This window comes from Podarcis pityusensis, assembly GCF_964106645.2.
Source record: "Podarcis pityusensis genome assembly, chromosome: 5".
NCBI classification, from domain to species: domain Eukaryota; kingdom Metazoa; phylum Chordata; class Lepidosauria; order Squamata; family Lacertidae; genus Podarcis; species Podarcis pityusensis.
The window spans coordinates 27444247-27471289 of NC_138032.1; the positions used below are offsets into that span (position 1 = coordinate 27444247).

Here is a 27043-nt window from a genome sequence, read left to right on the forward strand (position 1 = left end):
AAGCTTACAAACTAGAGACAGTTCAAGCACGCAATTATAATTGGCAAAGCTGGCTCAGCAACCAGATTTTTTAGCTCACATTTTAATGGGCATGAGCAGCCAAAATTTAGGACAGCTTTCTCATAGGAACATATTTCAAACAGGTAGAAAGCATAGTTTTGGATTATTCCATATCTGTGGCAATGTGACCACACTTCTCTCACCAGTGCTACATTCTGAGAAAGTTCCATATTTGAAAGCCACATTCTATATAAAATTATGTCCAGTTTGTCGATTTTGAGCTCCTGGAAATACTGGCTCCACAAGTCAGTGAAGCTGCAAGTATAATCAGTTCAGTCCTTGCCAAAGCAGGACTAGGCCATACACGCTAATGCTAAAGATTAGCACAGCAGATCAAGATACAGAGCCACTGACTATGCTATTTAGTCTCTCATTAGTGAAATCTAAAATATAATTCTCAAACACAGATTTGCACTATTACTGCCAAATCTCACTGTGTCGGGGGCGTGTGTGTGAGTGTTTCCTTCACACTATGTTTTAAGAAAGTCAGCAATGCCTATTTCATGAGATGTAGGTTACTTTCACAACTAAAAATAGAAGTCAGTGCCCTTGGATATAAAGGATAACTCGCCTGACTGCCGGAGTTGGGGGAGGCTAGCTAGAAGTATAAAAGTTAAGCACCTGTGTGAGTTTAGCAACAGGACAAGACGGCAAGGGAGGTCAACCTTCCCCCTTCCTTTTCGTTCTTACAAAGCCCTGCTTCCTACATGAACAGACCCAGCAAACAAACAGTAGTTACGAAGGCTATGGATGGGTGAATGTGTCAGTTTTGTTTTATCTCATTTTCTCACTCTCCCAGCCTTCAGTTCAGTTCTCCACATTTCCACATCCATCTGTACTATACTGTATTAAAAAATAATAATAATAATCCTTGTGAAAATTCATCAGCACTTTAGTCCATTTCCCCAAAAAGACACCTATTTTGCAAAACAATTTCCCCCCAAATAACGCATTTCTGTATGTTATTTTCACCAATATATGCATTTATATGCACATGCTAGCCTAGTATGTGCATATTTGTACACAGAGAACTACACTGCAAAATTTGAAGAAGTGTGAACTCATCTGCAGTTTGGTTCCTGCTTTGTTTTGCAAAGTGTGAATTCAGCAAGTTCACCTTTAAGTGTGAACTTAGTCAGATTTCTCCTCCATCCCTAATGAAAGCAAGGAATATTGGTGGAAAAACTCTTTTAGGTCAAACCCTTATGAGTAAGCTGGTGGGGACCAGCAATTGGCAGGGCCAGAACAATATCCATATATACATACCAAATCCATATGCATCCAAACATTACCACCCATTCACAAGGGGGAGGGCAATTCAGATATGGAGCACAGTGGTCTGAATCCACTGGGATGGGGGCTGCACTGGATATTTGTGTAAAAACTATGTAGTTAGAGGAACAGCTAGACAGCAAAAGCAATATATAATTAGACAGCTTCAAAAAGGCAAACAAAATCATGGAGGATAAAAAAAAGGGTTGCCATATGTCTGGAATTTCCCAGACATACCCGGAATACTTTATCCGAAAGCAGGGTCCAGGCAGAAATCGGCTAAATGTCTGGGAATATTCAGACTTATGGCAACCGATGTCAGCAGTGTTATTTTTGCCAATTTCCCTTAAAATTACAAACTAAAAAATGCCCAAATCCTTTGTGATTTTGAAAGAAAAGCTTAACTACTTTTCTCTTTTCTGTCTGGATTTTCACTTTTTGAAATACAGCAACCCTAATAATAAAGACCATTAATGCCTACTAGCTGTGGTGGCTTTAGGCTACTTCCAGGATCAGAAGCCTACCAGTTTCTGCACATGAAGAAAACCCTCAAATCCTGTTTGAGATACTCTGTCCAAATGGCCAATATATCCGATTTCATACAAACATTTCAATTTGGATACTTTTGGAAATATTTCAGTTTTATTAGCTTTCATAAAATTGAAACCAAATAAAAACTTACTGGTTTACAGTACAGTTCTGAACTGGGTTTCTTTACTATAAGGAAACACTGTTCTATGGCAAATGGATGCCGGATTACTGTTACAGGAGAACATCTCTGATCCAGATTTGAAGGGACATAAGGACATAATAGCAGCCCCTCTGGATCAGGCCAAAGGCCCATCTACTCCAACATCATGTTCTCACAGTGGCCAACCAAATGCCTATGGGAAGCCCAGAAGCACAACTTGGTCCAACAGCACTCTCACACTTGTGTTCACCAGCAACAGGTATTCAGAAGCATATTGTGAATTCGGGGGAAACATCTTGACACAGCCCACATTTGCACTGCCACTAATATTTTGGTTCCATCTTTTTACTGGTGCAGTGTTTGTTTGTATGGCTCAGTACAAATGTCACTACTCTAAGGAGTTGCAAAGCGGCTAACATTCTCCTTTCCCTTCCTCCCCCACAACAAACACTCTGTGAGGTGAGGCTGAGAGACTTCCGAGAAGTGTGACTGGCCCAAAGTCACCCAGTAGCTGCATGTGGAGGAGCGGGGAAGCGAACCCGGTTCACCAGATTACGAGTCCACCACTCTTAACCACTACACCACACTGGCCAATTGAGAGGAACTCAGTTAATTCACAGATCCATATAAACCCCTAATAAGTCAATACTTGAGCATGTATGTTGCCTCCTCAAAATAGCATTGTGCTTGAGGCAATAATAAACCTCTGTGGTGTTTGTTCTTTGATGGTCTTTTTCTACACACAGGTTATCTCACTTGAGGTGCAAGTCATAGAGCAGGCATGTCCAACAGGTAGATGGTGATCTACAGGTAGATCCCTGGATGTCTGCGGTAGATCACTGGCGCCCCCCAACAAAGCTCAACAAGTTTGGGCCCCCTAAAAAAAGTTCAACATTTTTGCCCTGCACCCCAAAAAAGGGGTAGATCACTGCCACTACTCTGTGAGTAGATTGCAGTCTCTTGGGAATTGGCCACCCCTGTCATAGAGAAATGAACATACAAATGTGTACTTACACGATCAATTTTCAGTAAATCCAACTTTGATTAAAATTAAGTTTATAATATTTTAGCCACTACATATGTGTGTGGAAGGAAAAGTGATCACTTGACGATAGCTACCTACCCCTTCACTCCTCCCCCCTTAAGTATTGTGCCTCAAGTATTCATACATAAAACAGTCACCCAAATTCATCAATAGTATCAGTTTCACAGTTTGCTTAGCCTGCATGATTGAAAAGGATCTTAGCACACATGTGCTTTGTATTGTATTCCGCTTCAGTAAGAAAACACTACAATAGAAAAACTGGATGCTATGGAACAGGCAGCATTAAGATAACATTTTCTCTGAAATACTACAGCAAGCAGAGCTAGCAGCAGCACCAATATATGCCAGTTTGTCTAAAAAAATGCCATTATAAGGACTTCCTTTTTTGTTGCTGGAGTTTGCTTGACAGCCTTCTGAGATATAGTATTGTATGTCTTTCCCTAGGCGGTTATTATATCCTGATGGTGGGATATAAATAGCTGCAATTGCAACATTAGGTTTTCTCAGTCTGAAAAGTTAGAGCCTTCTTTATTTATATGTATATAGGCTGCTTTTTCACCTGAAATTTTCAAAGGGGCTAGACAACCATGAAAATTTGATCCACAAAAAACACACAGAAGCAGAACAGAATAGCAGTAAAACCACTACTAAGGAGCTGGGAGGTGGGATACTTTAAGGAATCATCTGATCATTTTAACAGACAGGTGGGCTCCTAAAAGGAGTGTCCCACTTCTCTTAAACCAACACCTGCTTCCTCCCCCACAATCCTTCAGCTCCAGCAGTGGAGATCTGCCCCTCCACAGGACTAACTACGACAATCCAGAGAAATATGAGAAGAATAAGCATTTGGTCTGGCAAACAAGTAGGATGGCCACTTAAACAACGCTCCCGCAGAAAGAAAAGAAAGATGCATCATTAAAAAAGGAAGACAAAAAGCGAGCATAGATTGCATGTGCTAATTTATATGTACAGATGTACTGTAATTTAAATAGAAATAAAATACATCTTAGAGTAGAGAGAAGGTCTGTGACCAGGGTGACTGCTTGCTCTGGGCATTTGTTTCAGCTAAGGCTTGGTCTACATGCACAGCAAAATGACCAGGCAGAATTCTATGGCTTGTGAGTAGACTTGTGAGTTGTAGAAAGCAGTAGACTTTAATACAACAAGTATGGGATATTATTTTGAATATTCCCCCATGTTTTGAAAAAAACTCATTTTAAGTTTAAAAAAAAATCAAGCAAACTTGGCCATGAGGTGGAAACACTCCTTGCTGTGCAGGCTTTCTAATTGCAAGTTTATTATTTTTAAAAACAGGGAATATTCAGAAATGTCACCCACCCGAACTGTCACCTTCCCAAACCCCTCTCCCACTGAGCTTTCATCAACTGGTTTGGTTTCTGTGACAGAAAGTTGTAAGCTTGTGCTTCAAAGTGTAGTGTGGGAATAATCAATGTGGTTGTCTCCAGATGTTGTTTGACTACAGCTCCCATCATCCCTGACCACTGGCCATGCTGGCTGGGGATGATGGGAGTTGTAATCCAGTAACACTCAGACCGCAAAGGGGGTGACCCGGGGAAAGTACCAAGGTCCAGACAGAGAAGCCTGATGTGCTACTTTCAGCCTCCCTGACCTGTGGTTCTAAACCTTGGCTTACAGTGTCAAACTAAGACTAGGAGACTCAAATCTCCACCCAGTCACATCAGTGACCTGGGGCCAGTAACTATCTCAGCATAACTGACCTCAGGGTTCCTGCAAAGATACAAATGGCAGTGGAAGCATGCATACCACTTGGAGGCTCCTTATTCGAAGAAATAAAAATATAGATGCAATAAATAATATTAGTAGTAATTCTAGAACTTCTTTGCAGGTTATATTTGCAGCAACATCACCTGCAGAAAGGGAGCAAGTGAGCCAGACACAGGTTTACCACTTCAGTAAGGGCTAAGCCTTCTGAGGCCAGAACTCCTGCAGTGAAACTGGGGGCTAATCGGCTATTTTAAGGCTACTCCAGAAGCTAATAATGTAGTGATCAGCATAAATGTACAAAAGGTCCTAGCTTCAGAAACAAATCTTCTACTCCCAAGTGCAATGAAGTTAATTAGTTACCACAGTGAGCTTCAGGAATTTGTATTATTGAAATATCTGAAAGACATTAACAACGGTATTTATTACAGGGAATATGGCCTTCTGTTACCCTGCTAATTCCTGGCACAACTCTACATGGTTCAAAAGATTATTAGATTAGATGACTAAGATACTATACTACAACCAAGACAGGATTTTCCGTCATGGAAAGACTTTCCGCCCACAGTATTGATGTTCTACCTAGATGTATTTGTCTGAAAGAGAATGTAATCTACATGGCAAGAATTATTAAATCAGGATACCCTTTCCACTTCTGTCATTTTCTTAACAATAATAAATAACACCTTCAAAAAGAAGAATGATTTTAGTTAAGTATTTAAAATTTGAAAAGAGCTGGATAAAGCATTTTATTAGAGATCCTCAAAGCCCTTTAATGTGTACATTTATCTGTTGGTTCAAGGAAAAATTGCTATAAAAGGAGAATTCCCTGGATGTCAAGATCCAGGTTGGGGACAAGTACTCTTTGGTGAGAAAACCCCAACAGAGATTTAAAATGGCAAAATACGCAGCAAAGTAAAGTGTGGAAATATACGCTATTAGGTCTTCCAAAATTTCCCATTGCCCCTTGCATAGGAAAAAACACACACACTTTGGTAAATTAAAGATTGGTTTACTTAAAAATTCTTTGAAGATCTGATCCATATGCTTCAGAAAATTGCTCAGCCAGTGAAACCTGGCTTAGTTACAAAGTGGTGAATGTTCCTAAATTATTGGTACAGCAACACGAGAATGGCTTGTGAGAGCCATGCAGCTAAGCTGGAGCAACCAACTTACACCTCTTCACACACTGAGCTGCTCAAGTAGACTGGGGTAGAACAAAGCCTTGATTACCTAGTTCCTCCCAAGATGAGGGGAACTGGACATAGCTAAGCCTGACAGTTTACTTTGTGGTATTAACTGCTTCTTGCCCTAATTAGACTTTAGCAACTTGGTGATAGGACGCTTACCCTATCAGCATTTTGTGTACCACTCATTACTCTGAAAAACACTTGTAACATTCACTTGCCCATTCGCTAGACTGGGCTGCAACAAGAGCCATTGTGGAGTAATGGTTAGAGTGTTGGGCTAGGGCCTGGGAGACTGGGTTTAAACTCCAAACTTGACTGTGAGGCTCATTGGGTGTCCTTGGGCCAGTCACTACCTCTCAGCCTAACCAACCCCACAGCCCAGTTGGAGGGATTAAATGAGGAGGGGGAGAAAGACATACGTCACCTTGAACTCCTTGGATGAAAAGCTGAGATAAATGCAATAAATAAATAAATTACTGATCTGGTAACGCTACATGTGAATGGGCTGATCACACATGTCAAATGTATTTGCACGTGCTGGGCATCGATAGTGCAGCTGGAAATTTTTAGATCGTGGGCTTAATGGTCTGCTGTTATACTGGCCCTTACATGAAAAAGCTACAGAGAGACGACACATGAACAACTTTTCCCACATTAAGGGGAACTTGTTTTAAAGGTCCACACATTTCTGATCATTCATTCATAAAATACCTTCGGGGAATGCAGCACTCCCTCCTTTGGTTCCCTTATCTCTAAATGTTGCACACTTTGCTGTAACATGCGCAACTGTTCTCTTCACAAAAGGATGAGTCTTCAAATTCTATTCTGCAATCCCCTGCTAGCAGAGACAAGGAGAACCACAGAAATAGTGCACTCAGCTCTCTTGGGGATGCAGGACCTCATGTTACTCTCTTTCTCTCTCTCTCTCTTGACCTACTTTGGGAAACAACAGTAGCGGCATTGACAGGCTGTGATCAAGAAACTGCCATAGGGAGTGCACGGAGGGATCATAGTGGGGAAGTAGATGTAACAGATACAAAAGGGACGGGTAGGGTGGAAACATCTGTGGTTCATAATAGGGCATGAAGCTTCTAGCAAGAAAACGTGTCTATAAATGTAAAGCTATTACGAAAATTACAGGCTAACATTTCTAAACAGAGTGATTTTGGTGAAGAACACATTTGGCAGCAAAATTAAAGGATTCCAGAAGCAGTGATAAAAGAAAAAAAGCTTGAGATAAAGGGAAAGGATGCTAATGACAGGGGAAAGAAAGAGTGTGCAAAAGCAATTCAAAACGGTTTGCACGTTCAAGTAGAAATTACACATTGAACACATCTAATAATGTGAGCTAAAGGGCAGCGAGCCAAAATTTGAATTTATTTTTAAAGGACTGAATTACTCAGCAGTTCATATATAATTGTACTGATGTCAGCACATCTGAAAACTTTCCAATGTGTACTGTGGCTTCTTTTCGGTTGAAAAAGTCTTTCACGCTTGTGCTACAGTCTTAAAAGTAGTTGAATGCCACTCCTCAAAATTACTTGCCTTGTTACAGAAATTGCTTATCAGTCTTGTCTGTAATTGAACTCCCTCAAAGAAAAAGATTGTACTAGTATTGAAAATTCTCTATCAATTCTTTATCAAAACCACTTAACAGTGTACCCACACTTTAATCTGAAACGCAACTCTATAGGACTCAGGCCCTGAACCCATTTCCAATACTGGGGCTCACACTGGGACAGTGTAGGCACTCTGAGCACACAAAAAGGACATTCTAAGCCAGACTGTTATTTGACACAGCAGTAGGTTATTTTAGCAGCATCACTGAAACAACCTGTGATATTAGTGGGAGTCCTCAGAATCTGTTATAACCAAGTACACATATAGAATCCAGTGCTTCCACTTCAGGTACACTTGCCTCCAGGCTATGATTTATTGATTTATATCCCACCTTGCCTCCAAGGAGCTCAAGGTAGTGTACATAGTTCTCCTGCTCATTTTATCCTCACACAACCCTGTGAAGTAAGTTAGGCTGAGAGTGAGTGACTGGCCCAAGATCCTACAGCGAGCTTCATGGCTGATTACGGATTTGAACTCTGGTCTCCCAGGTCCTAGCTCAACACTCCCAACTACTGCACCACAAGTGTGAACTCTGGCACTTCCTATTTTCCAGACTAAGTGGTGCTTGACCCTTATATCATTCTGCTGTACTAAAGCCTACCTCTTGGATCCTGAAGAGTCACCAATATTCTTTACCCTACCCATCTCCCAAGGAGCTCAGGACAATGTACATTCTTCTTTCCCACCGCCACCAGTTTTAATTCTCTCAACAATCCTGCAAGAATGAATCCACCAAGAGATAAGCCCACTTCAGAAGCGACCTACCACAAGTTCTAAGAACAAGTGGAGGGAGAAGCAGGGTCATGCCTGATGGACATCCTGTTGGCTCCATCCAAAGACTGCATTTGAATGCATATAGACTCCTCCATAGGACTGGGAACCCAACAGAAGCAGGCACTCTCCCTACTACATGTATCCCTGGAATTCATGGGATAACATCTGAAGGGGACTATAGTGACCGGCTCAGTGTCATCAGTGAGTTTAATGAATGGGGCTTCAAAGCTTGGTTACCCTCAGAGGAGTCTGGCACTCTATCCTCACCACCATATGTGTCAGTTCATCTCTCAAGCATTTGTACTACAAACTTATATTTCGTTTAGGGTCTTTCCAAACTGGTGTTTATTCTGGGTTTGATGCACTCCCCCCCCCCCCAGTGTCCACACCATTGGCATCAAAATTAAGTATATTTAAAAAGCATATTGACAACTACCTGTTTGCAGTATCTGAATGACCCATTTGCAATATTAAGCACCCATGGTGCCATCAATTATGACATCCTTAAGAGCCTGCAATTCTAGTCACAGTTACTTGGGAATAAGTTTGATTGAACTCAATGAGAGTTCCAAACAGCCTTGTGCTACAGTTAGGTAAAGTGCTGAAAAAACCCTGTTATATATCTTTACTGCCTCCCCTATTCCCTCCCTTTTCCCACACAAAATTACAAGTATCAGAGTCTTCTGGGAAGAGGGAATGGATGTGGAACTAGTTTAAGTTTATTGTATAAATATGCCCTTGGAATTAATTGGAACAGCTCAAGTTAAAACCTGAAACAGCTTGTGACACAAAATGTAGCACCTTTTTGTTAAACAAGTTTATTGCTTTATTATAGTTACTGCCCAATATACAAAGCTATTAAGTAGGCAAATTAATTCTGAAAAACTGACATTGACAGTGGAACAGATTTACGTATTTGGCCTGCACTTATGGCTAGTAATAGTAACTATATCTGGTTAAAGTTTCCTAAGTTGCCCTTCATCACACAAGTTGTTTAAATATTGCAGAGACTTCATGCATCCATAAATCCTTCTTATGTCTTACTGGCAGCATCTTCCTCATTCTATTTAATTTTAGAAACATGTATAAGGTCAGAATTCCTCACAGTTAAAGAAGAACAAGTAGGAAACAATGTGGCAATTTTCAGCAGTAGTAAACAGGCATATTATTGTAAAAAGGATAACCACTATTGTCCAACCGGATCAATAAGGATCAAAAGTGAACTAATGCTCAAATAGAGCGATGAGCAATTACGTAACTCAGAGAGACACTCAAAAACAGAACATGCAAAGCTCACACAGAAGGCCAGTTTACTAAATACACATTGCAAATATACAGTATCATAAGATAAGAGAAGTTTCCTTGCCCCTCCACCCAAAAAGTTTTTCCAGAGAAGCCGGAGAGGCCCTCCTAAACATTGTGGCGTGGGCAGAGGTCCTCCCAGTTTGCAAGTGATTCCTTCTTCCCCAGCAGCTCTGCACAGATCTTATCCCACATTGTTCAGGCTCCCTGACCCCTAGGGCTCACAAGGCAGCAGTGGGAAGGAAGGAATGGAAAAATTTCCTCCCATGAATTTCCTTTAGTTAATTTACCTTAGGATCCAAGCTACTGAATTATATTCTAGAGCTGGAAAGCATCTGGAAAAGAGGAACTAAAACGATCAAGGGGCTGGAGCAACTCCCTATTCGGAAAGGCTATAACTTTTGACGCATTTTAGTTTAAAACAAAAAAGTTATGGGGGGGGCATACTTGTGCTGTGCAAGATTATGTATGCTGTGCAGAAGGCTTTCTCCCTCTCTCAAAATACTAGGATCATCAAATGAAGCTGAATGTTGCAAGATTTAGGACAGACAAAAGTACTTCTTTACACTGTGTATAGTTTAACTATGGAATTCTCTTCCACATGTTGCGGTAATGGCCACCAACTAAGACAGCTTTAAAAAGTGTTTAGACAGCTTTATCCTCCACAAATTTATCAACGAAAGGTGGGTCACTTATTTCAAGCCATTATCAGCATGTGCCTAAGTCTTTGGATGATCATAAAAGGTAAAGGTAAAGGTACCCCTGCCCGTACGGGCCAGTCTTGACAGACTCTAGGGTTGTGCGCTCATCTCACTCTAGAGGCCGGGAGCCAGCGCTGTCCGCAGACACTTCCGGGTCACGTGGCCAGCGTGACGAAGCTGCTCCGGCGAACCGGCACCAGAGCAGCACACGGAAACACCGTTTACCTTCCCGCTATAAAGCGGTACCTATTTATCTACTTGCACTTAAGGGTGCTTTCGAACTGCTAGGTGGGCAGGAGCTGGGACCGAAAGACAGGAGCTCACCCCGCCGCAGGGATTCGAACCGCCGACCATGCGATTGGCAAGCCCTAGGCACTGAGGTTTTACGCTACCCGCGTCATAACCTACATGCATATTCAGGCAGAGATCCCAAGGTAAGTTATTTGCTGCTAAGTTATCAACAATATCTTACTGAGGATGGTAAAACAAGGGAAATTTAGGCCAGATATACAAGGATGAAATCTTAATCCTATATAAATAATCAGTAAGACTGTTATAGACTTCATGCAGCTACAGATAACACAAATCATTTCCTGTTTCCTATTCCATATTTCTTTTCTCTTTTCCTTGCCTATGTAGCTAAATGGTTGGCTTACGTTTCACAACAGGATGAGGCATTGGTGTAATATGATAAATACTGGCCTCCATCTCCCATCAGCCCCAGGCAGCATGACCAATCGTCAGACATGGAAGTTGCAGTTCAGCAACATCTGGAGGGCCATAGGCACCCCAGCTAAGCTCTAAACACACTCCTTTCAGTTCATCACTGCAAGTTCTAAGTGAAATACTGATTACAGGTTGTTCTGAACAGATTATATATAAACACACAAGCACAGCATAATACATATAGCAGTGCGATCAAAGGTGAGCTACCTAGCCTATTAGGCTGACACTTTAATTACCATATATGGATGAAATTGCCAGCGATCACACTTGTTATCAAGAACGGCGGTGAAGTACCCAAGAGAATAGACATTTTCTGAACTCTTGGAAACACATGCATCTGCTACTTCTCTTGCATATATATTCATACTTTATTGCTTTAATTGGTCCTTCCTTTAGCATAGATGAAGTAAACTAACCTTCTACATCAAATACTAATACTATACTGCTGAATGCAGGAAGTGTTAGTTTAACATATATATGAAGCTGTTGGGAACATTTAGAGATTTTTGACATTGAGTGGTATATAAATGCTTTAAAATAATTAAGCAAACAGGCAGTTATTTGGAGATTTGAGCAAGCTGTCATCTGTAAGCTGATGACAATTAATTTTATTTTTCTGTACCGAGTTAGGTGAGACTGAGCAGGTCTTGGACCAGCGCTTAGATGCTGACACTCATCCAGAAGACAGCAGCAACTTGAAAATGAATTCTTATAAGACAGAAGCCCTGTGGGCAGGTAGTTCCTAGGTCTGAAGCAACAGGTGCACAGCTTTGACGTGCTCTTACAGCCATCGTTGTCATTAGAGGCTCAAGTGGTCTCCAGGGCAAGGACTGCCTTTTACTGTTGCTGGCTGGTTTTCCAGCCATGGCCATTCTGAAGAGGTAGAACCTTACCACAGTGATCCACAAACTGGTAACCTCAAGACTGGACTACTGTAATTTAGTCTGTGAGGGACTGCCCTTGACTTTGGTTTGGAAGTTGCAGCAAAGCTTCTCTCTGGAGTGACTTACTGCGAATGTATAACACCAATTCTGAAAGAACTGTACTGGGTGCCTATGTGCTACAAAGCCTGCTTTCAAATACTTGCATTGACTTACAACCCCTTATATAATTTGGGTCCTGGGTACCTGAGAGAATGCCTTCTTATGCTAGCCAGGTAGGGGCAAAAGAAAATACCTCTGCCACACAAGCTCCCAGGTGCTGCTACATGAGAGCAGTAGACCTAGCTTCAGAATCCAGCTAGTAGAGGATGCCAGTCCAACCTCTCCCCTAAAACTCCCCATTTTGACAGGTGGGAATACAGGCGACAGAAGCTTCTGCAGACTGTAGTGCTCTTCACCAGTGGGGCTTCCCCACTGGCAACCAAATTCCCCAGCCAGTGGAGTTGGCAGATCTGTATAAAGAGACACCCATGCCTCATCCACACACCCCCTCCAGCACAATGGGTCAGAAGGTATTATTCTGTACCACAAGAAATTGGGCCCCAGAGTGCCAGTTGCAGTAACAGCTCAGGAGTGAACTATTTCCTTCCCGGCCATGGGCGTAGACAGGATTTTTGTTAGTGGGGCAGGCCCTTTGTTCGGGGGGACAGGCCCAAAGCTAGCTATGTCTTTTTATTGATTGGGGGGAAGCTCCCCCCCCCGGCTACACCCATGTTCCTGGCTCAAACAAAACTTGTTCTATTTTTCTATATTTTCCCCACCATCAACTTCCATGCCTCCCTAGTAACATCTTCCTTCTGGTTTTGAGAACCAATGCTATCAATTCTCACAATGTGTTGTCAGTCAGCATTCAGAAAGTTAGTTTAGCATGTTCCTGAACCATATTAGATACACACTTGAAATTGTTCAGAAAACCATAAGGATATTTGAGAATTTCCAGAATGCTTGTGTATTGGTTCTCTCCAGTCTACGGCACTGCATTAATTTTTCATACTCGCCCATTCCTATCTTATACAATAAGCATCAAGATAGATCCTGAGGTTAAGCAGCGCTCATTTCCTCTCCAAGGATCAAACACTGCAGGAAAAGAAAAGTAACATTGCTGCACCTGAAAGTCTGGAAATATCTCAATTCTTCCATATGATCTCAGACACACTTTTGATCTTTGAAAGGATCAAGGAAGGGGGGGGGGGAGGAATTGCTTTAATTCACTGCTGTAGGTAGATTTTATACAGGGGGGAGGAATCTGGGTGTGACCAGCCATGGATGAAAAACAAATTGCCAAGAGCTCTCTCAAATGCATCCATCTTATACCCCTGAGGACAACTGGGCCACAAACACACTGCCTTCATCTTGTTTCCAAAGAAGTAAAAGCAGCTCCAGCAGCACTGAGGAGAAGCAGACTCGAGAAGCAGCAATTACGCAGCAAATTGCATTGCAGCTCTGCCTTCATGTAGTAACGGGGACCAACAGCAAACTATTCAGGAAATAATGAAGGGCCATATACTAACGGTGTTACCTTTTCCCCTCAGGAGGTTAAAGTTTGGTTTTAGACTGGCACTTCACAAACACCCACCCACCCCAACTGCGCTCTTGTAATATTTCTGCCCGCGAAGAATGAGAGGCGGAGAAAGGAAAGGCATTTTCTCTTATCCTATCCTGCCTGTGTAAAGGCACAACACAATCCCAGCCTTCTCTTGCTCATCAGTTACAAGCAGAATATAAAGTTCCACTCGGTTTCGTACATGACCACCTCCCTTGGTAGGAGGGGACAGTTGTTAAAGGGAGAGAGAAGAGCTGCTTTGTAAGTCAAAATGTTGCCATCCTTCCTCACACGCCTTAGGCAACACTCCCTACTAGGCCCGCCTGCTTACTAGACACGGAGGTTGTGCCAATTTGCAAATGGAAAAAACAAAACAAAAACTGAGCTGACAAAGCCCACAAAAGTTTCCACAATCCTAGAGAACATAAACCCGGCATTTCTGAGCAGCCGCCCTGTAGTTCTAAGAAAGGAAGGATGCAAAGCTCTCTGCCCTTGGGAGAGACCCGGGGGGGGGGGTAAGGTACCTGTGAGACACCCGAGGTTCTTGCGCTGCTTCCTTTGCCCGCTGCTGCAACGCGCAGTCGGATTTAGCTGCAGCTCCGATTCCAGGCGAGGTTCCTCTAAGCGCCGCAAAGTAGAGAGAACACCTGCAACCGGCCGCCAGTCGCCGCACTTGCTGATTGGCAGCTGTAGCAGTCCATCGCCTTGCGTCCCCGGAGATGGGAGGCGGGCTTGGATCAGTAGAACGCGCTCTCTGCAAAAGGAACAGGGAGGGGATCTGTTGGCTTTGTCGTTATGGGATCAAATTCCAGAGATTATCAGTGTGCTTTTTTAAAAAAAAAAAGAAAAAGAGTGAGAGAGAGATAAATTGATTATCGCAGAGTTCTGAAGAACTGGCTACTGAGTGTTTGGTAGGCGATTTTGCACAGGTCTCTCCCCCCCCCCCGTGCAATCAATGCGATTTAATATGCTAAACAGTGCAATCCCATGCACGTTTACTCAGTGGGATTTACTCTCTAAGAGGCGGGGTTTTTTTTATAGTATTGCAGCCCAGGGCTACAATTCCTTTTGTACACTTGCTTGGAAGTGGAATTACTCATGAGCCAACATAGATAAGATCCTGCTGCACCACTGATTGCTTCAGTTTTGTTAAATTTATGATGCCTGAAATAATATTTTTATATAATATTTACTATATTTTGTTATGTGTCACACAAAGTAAATAGCACTCATGATCCAGAGAATATTTTCCCACCCAAATCTTTAAACTTCAAACACACATAAAAATATTCTAGGTTTTCCTGCACCATATGCTTTTATCTAGTTGTGAATTATGATACCCAGGTCCAATGAAAAAATAAACTATTGAAATACTAAGCATAATTATTTCTAAGTGAGCATGGTTAGGATGTGACTCCTGTCCTCAACTGTAATCCCACAGGACATTATGTCTGAATATAAAAAAAAGAACAGAAATCAAACCAAGGTGTCATCCCCCTATTTATTTACATCTGGAAAGAAACTGTTTTGAGTATATTTGTACTAGCACATCAGGGATGATAGTACTAGTATGGTTTTGGGATTATACTAGGATGACCAAGGTTCAAATTCCTACTTCCCATTTCTCAGCCTATCCCACCTCACAGAGTTGTTGAGAGGATAAAATGAAGCGGACCTGATGCATGCTCACGCTTTGAGCTCTTTGGAGGTAAGTGGGATATACCTGTAATAATAAAAGCTAGTTAAAATTAATCCAGAGTCAGTGCTATATTAGGAAGATTAAGTGCAGCTGTCACTAAAAACCATGCATCAATAACTTCTATATGCAAGGTAACTTAGGGTGAGAGAGAAACTCTGAGGTCTCCAACAGGATTCTTACCTGTACTCAACGTGATAGCATACATTGCTCATTAGTTAACATTCATATTCCAAGAGGCGTGGAAGGTGGTTCCAATACAGTTACGTATATAAGAATATAAGAAGAGCCTGCTGGATCGGCCCAATGGATTATCTAGTCCAGCATGCTGTGTTCTCATGGTGGCCACCCAGATGCTTGTGCAAAGCCTACAGACAGAATTCAAGCACAAGAGCATTCTAGAAGTTGGACCATGGAGAGATTGATAAAATCTGGCAAAAGGTAGAACTGAAAGAACTAACTGCTGATCTGCAGTATTTGCAGGCTCTTCAGATAAGGCACGGTGTGTGAACCAGGTCTGTTGAGGCCTGGGCCTGCTAGAAACAGCTTTACATGCCAGAACTCAAGTATGACACACAAATTAATTGACAGGAACACAGAGGGCTTTTCTGTCTTACGGTTTAATCATTACCAACCTCCACCCCACACCCCAAGGTGCGGGATCAAGGCCTTCGAGGGCAGAGACGGGTGTGATTTCCTGGAAGGCCTCGGATCTGCAGGCGCCACAGGCTATTATCTCGTGGACTCCAGTGACCTTGGGCTGGATTCAGTCAAGCCCTGCTCAGAGTAGAGCCGCTGGAATTATTGAACCAAAGCGAGATGTGTCCTTGAACTTCAGTGGGTCGAACCTGAGTAGCTCATTCATTGCATTTACAAAATAAATAATTTTTTATTTTTATTTTGAGGTCTGAAATCCCTTAAAGATGACCAAAAAAGTTGGACTGAGGAAACACGTGTTACTTAGGTTTTTTTACATGCAGCCCTTTCAATAAGACCTCAGGTCTTTTCACATCCAGTAGTTCCACAAACCGTCAGCAGGGATGCGACCCCAGCGAGGCGTAGGGTCTCGGCCCCAACGGGCTGTGGAATTAAATAGTGTGACTCTATGGAATTAAATAGTGTGACTCTAAAAAGTAGAGACATCACCTTGCCATACATCATGTATGGAAGTGAGAGCTGGACCATAAAGAAGGCTGATCTACGAAGAATTGGTGCTTTTGAATTATGGGGCTAGAGGAGACTCTTGAGAGTCCCATGGACTGCTAGAAGATCAAAACTCTCCATTCTTAAGGAAATCAGTCCTGAGTGCTCACTGGAAGGACAGATCGTGAAGCTGAGGCTCCAATACTTTGGCCACCTCATGAGAAGAGAAGACTCTCTGGAAAAGACCCTGATGTTGGGAAAGATGGAGGGCACAAGGAGAAGGGGACGACAGAGGACCAGATGGTTGGATAGTGTCCTCGAAGCTACCAGCATGAGTTTGACCAAACTGCGGGAGGCAGTGGAAGACAGGAGTGCCTGGCGTGCTCTGGTCCATGGGGTCACGAAGAGTCGGACACGACTAAACGACTAAACAACAACAACAACATGCGTGCCTACTTAGAAGTAAGCCCGCTGAGAACTTCTAGCACTTGCCCCGGGTAGGGGGAAGCAAAGGCGCGTGCACAGAACATCACAGTGGAATTAATTTTGGTGTAATATGCGCACAAGAGCGGGCTGTTAAATAGCTAAATGCTACAACGATGCTGCAATATGTTCTCCCTGCTTCCCGCTTGCACGGAGAAAAGCAATTAATTTAATGTCAGCCTATCTATCCCTGCGTTGTTTTGGCCAAGGAAGGTCGTTGACTGCAGCGCGGCGATGAAATCCCTACTATAAGCAGCCCTGCACAGCAGCAAAAAGAGGGCGGTACTAAACGTCTTTCCGGGAAGTTTGCCTCCTACCAGCCGCCGTCCTGCTTCCGCGGGAGCCATGCGAAGTCGAAAGTAAGCTGGCGGGAGACGCGTCGGAAGAAAACAGAGAGGCAGGCGCAATGGCAGATCAGAGCCTGGAAATGGCCTCTATGATTCCTGCCCTCAAGGAACTGGGCAGGTAGGTCTCAGGCCAACCTGCTGGAGTAGGAAATGCCCCCCTTCCTTTGCTTGCTTGCTTGCTTCTCCCGTGCCCCTAGTTTTACTTCTCCCCAGGGAGCCAAGCAGAGTCAATACATTTATTGACCCCATTTTATCCTCACAACAACCCTGTGAGGTAGGCTAGGCTGGGAGAGGGTGGTGAGCCGTGTAATGATAGAGAGATTAGAGACCTAGCACTAAATTGCAATTCCCAGGATGGGGTGGAGCCATGACAGTTAAAACTAGTATAGAACAGATGTAGCCTTGTTCCGTCCCTCATTCCTTTTCCTGCCAAGTAGCAAAACCAGTGCTTTTTTCCTTTAAAAAATGTTTAGGAGTGCTCTCATTTTGACTCAAGAAAACCCCCATTTTGTAGTTGAAATCGGGAAAAATAAATACAGTAAATGGACAAAAGTACAAAGATTCACAAAATGTTTAGGGGGATGCGTACCCCTGCGGCCCTCCAGGGGGGAAAAAAAGCACTGAGCAAAACGTTATTATACCTCTGGGTCTCAATGCATTAGTGATTCTCAGGAGTTTGAAGCTGGAACCCTGATCCTCAATTTTAGCTGGCAAGGAATATATGCAGGTGTCCCTTTAGTTTCCATCGTGGAACCACAATTGATCCTCCAGCAACAGAGAAAGTGCCTCCACTGGGGGGGGGGGGGTAGTAGCTTTTTAGGTAGACTCTGATACTGTAATTTTATTTCCAATTACAATAATTAAGTGCTAATTACCTCCAACCCCTCCCCACTTTCCCTTGGTGTGTTCCCCAGTCTGACCAGTCAAGAACAGCAAGTTTCTGGTTATTTCATACTTAAGCTGCCTTACTTGTAAAAGTAAATAATTTAAACACCTGTCAGAACTCTTTCCACCTGCTACTTTATTTCTTTGACTTGAGCATCTTTTTAAAAAACCCAACAGCTATATTTCCATACTAATATATAATACTTCCATCATTGGAAAACTTCACTCCCATTAATTTTGCAGTAGAAATGATTCTGTTTTTCAATTATGTTTCAGTGAGATTCTCATTGCAATACATGCCTGGATTAAAAAACCCCAGACCATTTATTCTCCTCTTTCATATTTCAAAGAAGATTTTAATTAGGCAAAGTGTGCCCTGACATGAAATAAATCTGTACCAGGCCTTTCCCTGCATGAAGTAATACTGTTATGCCCTGCTTTTGCTACTGGAAAATTGTTAGCACTTTTTACTGCCCAACTGAATGGCTGTTTTCTCATTTGACCCCCCCCATCCCCCCCATCAGCTATGAATAAGCTTGGCTAACACAGCACATTTAATGTCTACTCAGAAATAGGTCCTGTTGAATTCAGTAGGGCTTAGTCTGTGTAAAGTGGGGTTACATCTACAGCCTTAGATCTAATCAATGACCCTTATTCTTTTTACCATTATGTAGAGACTAAACACAAAATTTGAAGGTGCTGCACTCCTTTGAAATGCTTCACAGTCTGATTGAGATTTAGGCATCTTGGATAACTTGGTGTCAACTGACAAATAATTTGCTGGTAAAAAAAAGAAATGGAAGTTCTTCCCCAGTAAGATTTCAGGGAAAGTTGGTGTTGTGTCTGATATTAAAGACTCTAATAGTTGCCTTGTGCAAAGACTCTTAAATTGTTAAAATAACATATTTAAGCAGAAACACAGGTGCAACTTTTAAAACAATTCTTATTTCCAGGGCTACTCCAGAGGAATACAATACAGTGGTACAGAAGCCAAGACAAATACTCTGCCAGTTCATTGACCGGATCCTTGTGGACGTAGATGTGGGTAAGTAAAGGTACTAAAAATAAGGCCCCTTTAGTATTTAGAGCCTAAATACTAAAGGGGTCGTATTTTGAAAATCTAAAAAAGGGCAACCCCTGCATGATATCTGACCCCCATTGACCTATTCCCAAATATTGATGAGTGGGCAATTTTCAAATAAGCCTTCTGATAGAATATGCATGTTGGGGTAACTAATGCGATTCAAGTGGGGTGGGGAAATACCCTTTTGGAGTGGAATGGAAGATTAACTTTCCTCCAGTGTGAAAAAGTAGTTTGAGGTGGCATTTTAAATAAGCTTTTCACTGACACAGCCAATTTTGTTTAATATAATTTCTTACAATTACTATATCAGGTTTTGGTTGGTGATAAATATGTGTGATCCATAGACTTGCAGCTTAGTATGTGAGTTTTAAAGAGAAACAAAAATAATTCAGGCATTGCAACAAACCATTGTTGTGATGAGATTAAGCAAACCTGAGCTTCAGGCTTCTGTGCTACTGTTTCTCATCCTTTATGCAGAAGTTAAGTACTGTAGCATTGAAGAAATTATGACAGCATGCTGTTTACCATGTTTAGCAAACCTTGAAAAGTATGAAATTCATTTTTAAGAATACAATATTGCAGTTCAGGATTGTCTGTTGCAGCACAGCAAATGTTAAATTTGTCTTGGAACAGGTTTACCGTGGCATAACACGAGTCTTGTTTTCTTTTCAGTGGCTTTAGAACTTGTTAAGAAAACCGAGTCTCAGCCAAGCTCGATGATGTTGCTTGATTTTATTCTGCATATCATGAAATCATCCCCGCTTGTGTTTGTAAATATAACTGTTCCTCATCAAGAAAGTGTCACTGATTCAAGCTGTATCGGTGAGTTTATTTTAAAATCCTTGGAATTCGGTATGGTAAATTACGTTACAATAGTGTGCACCACAGGTACTGATTTCTTCTTTTCATTGACCCAGTTCAGATGGCACGCTAAACCATAATTTAGTGTGATGAGAGCAAGCTGCAGTAAACCCTGGGCTTGTGCGCTCACAAACAACTTTCTCTTCTCCAGCACAGCCATGAGGAAGAGTTCAGAAGGTTTTCACTTCCATATCTGCTTAACCACAGCTTATTGTTTTGTTCGAACTGACTAACTGGTTAATTATGGTTTGTTTGAAGGTTAGACCTGGATTCAAATACTAATTTGGCAATGGATTCGCTTAAGCAAGTCACGGGATAGTTTTTTGGGTCATTGACACATATTAAAACAAATAACAAAATTAAGTTTAAAAATCAACAGAACCAAAAGTGGTCAGCGGCAATGTAACAACTCCAAACCAAACTTGGAGGGGGAAATGAAACTACAGCTATGCAAAGCCCAGTGAAGCAACACTTGTTTTACTGATCATCGGAACATCTCTAAGATGCATCATGTGCTACAAGATTTGCAGCCTGCTCATGTACCAGTTCACCCAAAAGTAAGTTTCATTGTATTCAAAGTGAGCATAGGACCGAAAATCTTAACATTTTCTCTCTCTTTTTCTTCTAGAATTTAGCTACTGGATCACAGCAAGGCTTTTGAGAATTGCTGCCGCCCCAAACTGCCAGATTTTGCACGAGAACATCAGTACTGTAGTTTGTTCCTTACTATGCCTTTTCAAAGTCAAGAACTGTGCCATATTCGACTTACTGACGAGAGAATTGCTGCATCTTCTTCAAGATCTCATTTTACTCCATGAAAGAAATGCGGTGGTGCGCTTCCAGCAGGATTCATTGAGTTGGCCTGTGACTGTGAAAAGGTTTTCATGCAACCCCAATGTACCCCTGGGCTCTTTAAGTTCTGTCCAACTACAGTTAACGGGCATGAGCAATGTAGAATGCTTGGAGATAACTCTGATGCGGATTCTTACTGAGATAGTTTCTTACGTGTTTTTTAAACCACAAGATGTGACTCTTTGGGCAATAGGGTGTTCCTTGTTGGAGTACGGTACTCCAAAAGTTAAAGTTTTGAGCATGAAATTCCTAACAGAATTAGTGCAGCTAGGAGGGTCTCCAGAAGAGCTAGCCAGCAGTTTCTTCTCAGTTTTGGGGGGTATGTTGCAGTTCCTCCTTGAAATGGATGCTGAAGAGCTGGAACTATATGAGGAACCCTTGTTAATATTGGTGAGAACCCTGTTTCCTTTTGAAACGCATTCCTATCGGAACATTGAGCCTCTTTATCTAAACACACTCCTGGAGAAGCTCCACGCGTTGTTTGAAGCTGATGTGCTGAGGCTTCTTCAGTCTGAGAAGATGAAAGGAGTGCTATGCCACATACTGCAGTATTTCATGAAGTTTGTGCCAGCTGGATATGAATCTGCTGTTCCAGTTAGAAAGACCTGTATTAACAGCATCTGCAGATCTTTTGTTGCAGTAGTTGGAAGCCAGGTGAAGCAGGAGGTGAGTTGTACGGAAAAAACAACAACAGTGAAATATTTGCTTGGTGGCTTAGGTTGAAGGGCACAGATTTTAAGACGTGAGGAGAAAAATATATTTTCGGAGAACGCTCAAGCATAGGAACATAGGAAGTTGTCTCAGGCCAAGTCAAATCATTGGTCCCTCCAGCTCAGTGTTGTTTGCATTACTGTTATGGGTCTCTAAGTGATAGAAAGATTCTCATCAGTTTTATTCCATATGGTGGGGTTTTATTTCGTGTTTACAGATATCTCTCCCTGTGACATCTAGATTTCAGATTTGGTGTAATTATTTAATACGTTTAGTTGGATATATTATTTTTACTTGTCTCTGTGGTTCCATCAAAAATCGACAAGTAGTAACAATAAATTTAAAAAAACCCAATAATAAAAGCAGGCTTTAAAACAGCAGACAACAAAATTATCAAAGATAAAATCAACAGCTTAAAAAGCAAATGTACATAGTATCTGGGTATGTGTAGCAAGGCAACAAAAGTATGATTTTTATGGTCACACCCACACCCACACCCCATTTCATAAAGTTCTGCACCACTATTGAGGTGTGTCTGTGTTTATCTTCCTTAGTATCTGCTGAGTCCGCTTTATGCAGCCTTGGTGACAGAAGCAGAAGAGATCATTCAGGAGCTGCAGTGTAGCAAGAATCCGGAGACATCTGATACTGATGGAGGAAGCAGCAGTAGTGATGAAGTTCCAGAAAAAAGACCGCGTCTCAGTCTATCCTTAAAGCACCCTAAGAAGTCAGCAGCTCCACCAGAGTATGATGGTTCACTTAGTAATTTCTAGAGAAATGTAGCTAATGCAATAAGCAATTGATGGAGTTGAAGTGGTCTTGAAAGCCTTGTCTTCACTTATGCTTTATCTATGCTTTCAATTATGCTATACAGTGGATTGTTCCTGCATTTCGCCCCGTCCACATAGGCTGGGATACCGTGACTAGAATAAAACACAGGGATGGTTTGGGGGAAAACACAAATGCAGCAGCCTTACTTGCCAAAATTGTATAATGCTTCGCTGCGGCAGCATAATTTAGCAGCTTAATCTGATGTATTATAATGTAATATTTCCCTGCATTTTGAACATTAAGATACACATCGATTTTTAAGGAAATTAAGTGGATATATATTTTTTAAAAACCCAAACACAGTTATTCTTCAGGCTGTCAAAATGAAAACTCTGTGATAATCACACAAGGTCATATGTATTTACACAGAGTGAAGCAATAAACTTAAAAAAGGGAGGAAACCAAGTAGAGTTTTTATAATGGAGCAAAAGAAAAAAAATGGTTGAATATTATCCTGATGTTGCAAAATATCACAAATGGAAATCAATTTTCAACCAACTTATTTTTCTATTATTTTACGCCAAAGAATAAATGGACATAAATCTGACATCAAGAATCACAAAACAGAGAAACCAGTAGGAGAACACTTTAATCTCCCAGGACATTCTATACAAGATCTCAAAGTAGCTGTTTTACTACAAAGGAATTTCAGAAATAGACTGGAAAGAGAAGCTGCTGAATTGCAACTCATCACCAAACTTAAAACCATGGAGAAACCTGGTTTGAACAAAGACATTGGATTCTTATCCCATTATACATGACTAAGCCATTTCTCACCTTCTCACCCCTTGCCTTTTCCTGTAAGACCCATTACAGTCGTTAAGAGTCGTCAGCAGGCTCATCCCAGCTATCTGCCTATCTCCCATTCCCACCACCCTTCTGAGTAATACCCCTCCCCACCTTCTCACTATATAGAAGGATCTGGCAACTTCTGTTTCAGTGTATCTGAAGAAGTGTGCTTGCACACGAAAGCTCATACCAAGAACTAACTTAGTTGGTCTTAAAGGTGCTACTGGAAGGATTTTTTTTATTTTTATTTTTCTATTATTAGACAAACTTCTATAATGTTAGCTTATATGCCACACTTTTTTTGACCAACCCACAATCGGCTGAAAATTGCTCAATTTCCTATGATGTATGTCAGTATATTTTTTTAATTATCATGTATCATATGGTAAGGAGTAAATATCTGGTTCAATTTAGCTATTCTAATGTTTTTCCACGTTCGGGGTTATATTCAATGTTAGCCCTACTCAGAGAAGATCTATTGGGTTGTATACAATGAAATTATCTCATTAGTGTAATAAGTTCCGTTTGCACAATGCATCCCTATGTGATTCCAAATCTTTCTGGGCATTCCTCCCAGCACTGCGGAGCAGATTTGGATGGGTGGGGGGAGGCATATAGGGAGAGGAGAGAAAGGAGTAGTTCTGTTGTGCAAGCAGAATTTCTTGCACTAATGAGCCAATTTTGTTGGATACAACCATTTTAAATTAACGGATGTTACAAACAGGTTCATTAATTTAAGTGGGTCTATTCTGAATAGGACTAACATTGGATACATCTGTCAGTTTGTACTGTATAGCACCAGTGCTTTTCCCCCCCTAAAAAATGTTTAGGGGTACTCTCATTTTCCTACTCATATTGAAATATGGCCCCTCAATGAGGCCAAACTTAGATTCACAAAATGTTTAGGGGTATGCGTCCCCCAGAATCCGCCCCGAAAAAAGCACTGTATAGCACCATACAAATTTCTTTTTAAAGGGATAGCTCAGTCAGTAGAGCATGGGACTCCTAATCTCAGGGACATGGGTTCAAGCCCTGTATTGGGCAGAATATTTCTGCATTGCAGGGGATTGGACTAAATGACCTTTGTGGTCCCTTCCCACTCTACAAATTCTATGATTCTAAAACATTCTTATTTTATAACATTATTTACATTGTTCTAAAATTGATTGGTTTGTAGCCCCGGTCCTGTGAATATGAAAATGAAGAGCACACTGTGGAGCGCTATAATCAAGAAAGTGGAATCTCTCCTCTTGCTTTTGGAACAAGACCCTCTTCCGGTGGAATTTCTACAAAGCATAGAGGGAATTGCTTTAATAATTCAACTAGGTGTCTTGTGCACAGTGCATTCTACACAAAATTTCAGCAGGTAAAATTACCGGTCTTTGTAAACTACAAAGTTATAATGACAGTGGATTTGTTGACCAGACATTGTGTACAAAAACTCACCCTGCTCATTGGTAGGTCAGCCTTTGCATTGGCTAAAAGGTATTTTTAAAACATGCTCTTCCACGTAGCTTAAATCTAGATCTTTTATGCAGGAGAGGGCTTTGAGTGCATTTTGAAGATTTGGACATGTGGCAGAACTGTAAAATGGATTGTGTTGTGTAAGGATTCTTTGCAGATCTGAGACGTGATTAGACACCGTTCTTGAGCTGTGAGAACAGCAGTTGACTGAAATCAAACATGTCATATGATTAAGCCATTTCAGTAACCAGCTGACTTCTTTTCTTTAACAGCATACACCATCAAGTTGGTTTACGCAACCATAAACATAATAATACTGTTTGGCCTTCAGAATCAGGGGAGCATGTCCAGTTAACCTGGATATCAGCAGAATTTATCATGAGAGCACTTAAAGCTTGTTGGAAGCTTTTAGATCCTGCTTCACGGATAGTTGACCTAGAACCAGTGATTCAAAGAGTCGTGAAAATAATTGATGCTTTACTTTATATGCAAGGTAAGGTGCCATTTAACGTAATAACAGTTGTTATTCTTCTGAAAAAAATGCTGTTATTTAGCTAGTACCTAATAAAGGATAAATGGTGCCATTAGTTCTCATAGAACATTGTTCAATTTGGTTGTATACTTTTTGATGTTTTGTTTATTGTTTATGACTACCTTTGCTATGTTTGTAGCTATGTAAATTTTTATGTGTTGTAAGCTGCCTTGAGTATAGTTTTAACTCTAGAAAGGCAGCATACAAATAACATGATTGATGGATTGATTGTGTTGTCATAATTGAATTGACAATATAATCAAAGAAGTAAAGAATGGATCGGCAAATGTTGAGAATTTGCTGCAACTGCCAAATAGAATTGCTATATTAAATTGTAACGGTTCAGGAAACAGAAGCATAATAGTTTTGCAATAAGAGAGAATAATTTTGTTGAGAACACTAAATGGTTAAGGCTGATACCAGAAATAAATTAATGGTTTATAATCTTTTGAACAAAAGTATATACAATCCTTGAATTTACTAAATGGTGATGGCATTTACTACTTAGCAACTAATTTGTATCTCACTGGACAATGTAAAAATAAGCAGCTGTGGAACCCCCCTATTATTATTATTATTATTATTATTATTATTATTACTACTACTACTTACTTACTTACTTACTTATTTCACTCATGAAACACTTCCCATGAGGCATCCTGAAACATATAGAAACATATATAGAACAATTGCATAAAAACAAGTGTATGTATATTCACACACACAGTTTAAAACTCCACCACCACACATATAAAATCAATTCAGTTCCAGTAGAGTGGTACCTCGGGTTACATACGCTTCAGGTTACAGACTCCGCTAACCCAGAAATAGTGCTTCAGGTTAAGAACTTTGCTTCAGGATAAGAACAGAAATCGAGCTCTGGCGGTGCGGCGGCAGCAGGAGGCCCCATTAGCTAAAGTGGTGCTTCAGGTTAAGAACAGTTTCAGGTTAAGAACGGACCTCCGGAACGAATTAAGTACTTAACCTGAGATATCACTGTACAGATACTTTTATTCTGATTTGGGCCATTGGTCTATTTAGCCCAGATCTGTCTGCTCTGACAGACAGCTGGCTTCTAAAGTCTTCAGTCAGAGGTCTTCACAGCGTAACTAGGATGCTTTCATATTAATGTGCCAGGGATTAAATTTGAGACTTGAGGCATGGCAAGTATGTGGTCTGGCACTGTGGTCAGTGCCAATCGGAAGGTCAGCAGTTCAAATCCCCACGACAGAGTGAGCTCCTGTTGCTCTGTCCCAGTTCCTGCCAACCTAGCAGTTCGAAAGCATCTTTAAAAAGTGAGTCCAATTGTTGTGTAGTGCCTGTGCTGGCTAAACTTGTGTACATAAATTATCTGTGACCCTGCAGTTCTTGGCATTTTACTCTTTAAGTGAAAGTGAGTAAAAGACAATGATTTTTTTAAAAAAAAGAAGCTGTTTTTATTTGCCATTTTCCATACTATTTGCACACTGCAAAAGTTTTCTACTAGGTTCGTTTTAATATCAAGCAAGCATATTTGCTATACTCCTTTCGGTGCCTGATAAAAACAATCTTGTTTAGACAAGCCTACCCAGATGCCTATAAACCTGAGGAAATGTTAATCCGTTTTAGTATTTTAACCTTTGTTTAAACCACAGAGCCTAGAGCTTGCCGATCAGAAGGTTGGCAGTTCGAATCCCCACAACGGGGTGAGCTCCCATTGCTCAGTCCCTGCTCTTGCCAACCTAGCAGTTCGAAAGCACATCAGTGCAAGTAGATAA

At 41.3% G+C, this 27043-nt stretch overlaps 2 protein-coding genes across 2 annotated transcripts in view; one reads left to right on the forward strand and one right to left on the reverse strand.

The window, feature by feature from the left end:
• Positions 1-14423, reverse strand: part of PLS1 (plastin 1) — a 54706-nt gene extending 40283 nt beyond the window's left edge. Inside the window, exon 1 of the mRNA XM_081007985.1 lies at positions 14133-14423. The gene's annotated coding sequence lies outside the window, so the exon portion shown is untranslated. The remainder of the gene's footprint in view (positions 1-14132) is intronic.
• Positions 14424-17238: 2815 nt separating this feature from the next.
• The window catches only part of ATR (ATR checkpoint kinase), a 45326-nt gene continuing 35521 nt past the window's right edge, over positions 17239-27043 (forward strand). Inside the window, exons 1-7 of the mRNA XM_081007707.1 lie at positions 17239-17395; positions 19116-19207; positions 19919-20068; positions 20736-21625; positions 22225-22415; positions 24468-24656; positions 25027-25247. Coding sequence (XP_080863833.1) covers positions 17337-17395; positions 19116-19207; positions 19919-20068; positions 20736-21625; positions 22225-22415; positions 24468-24656; positions 25027-25247 — 1792 coding nt within the window. The 5' untranslated portion in view covers positions 17239-17336. The remainder of the gene's footprint in view (positions 17396-19115; positions 19208-19918; positions 20069-20735; positions 21626-22224; positions 22416-24467; positions 24657-25026; positions 25248-27043) is intronic.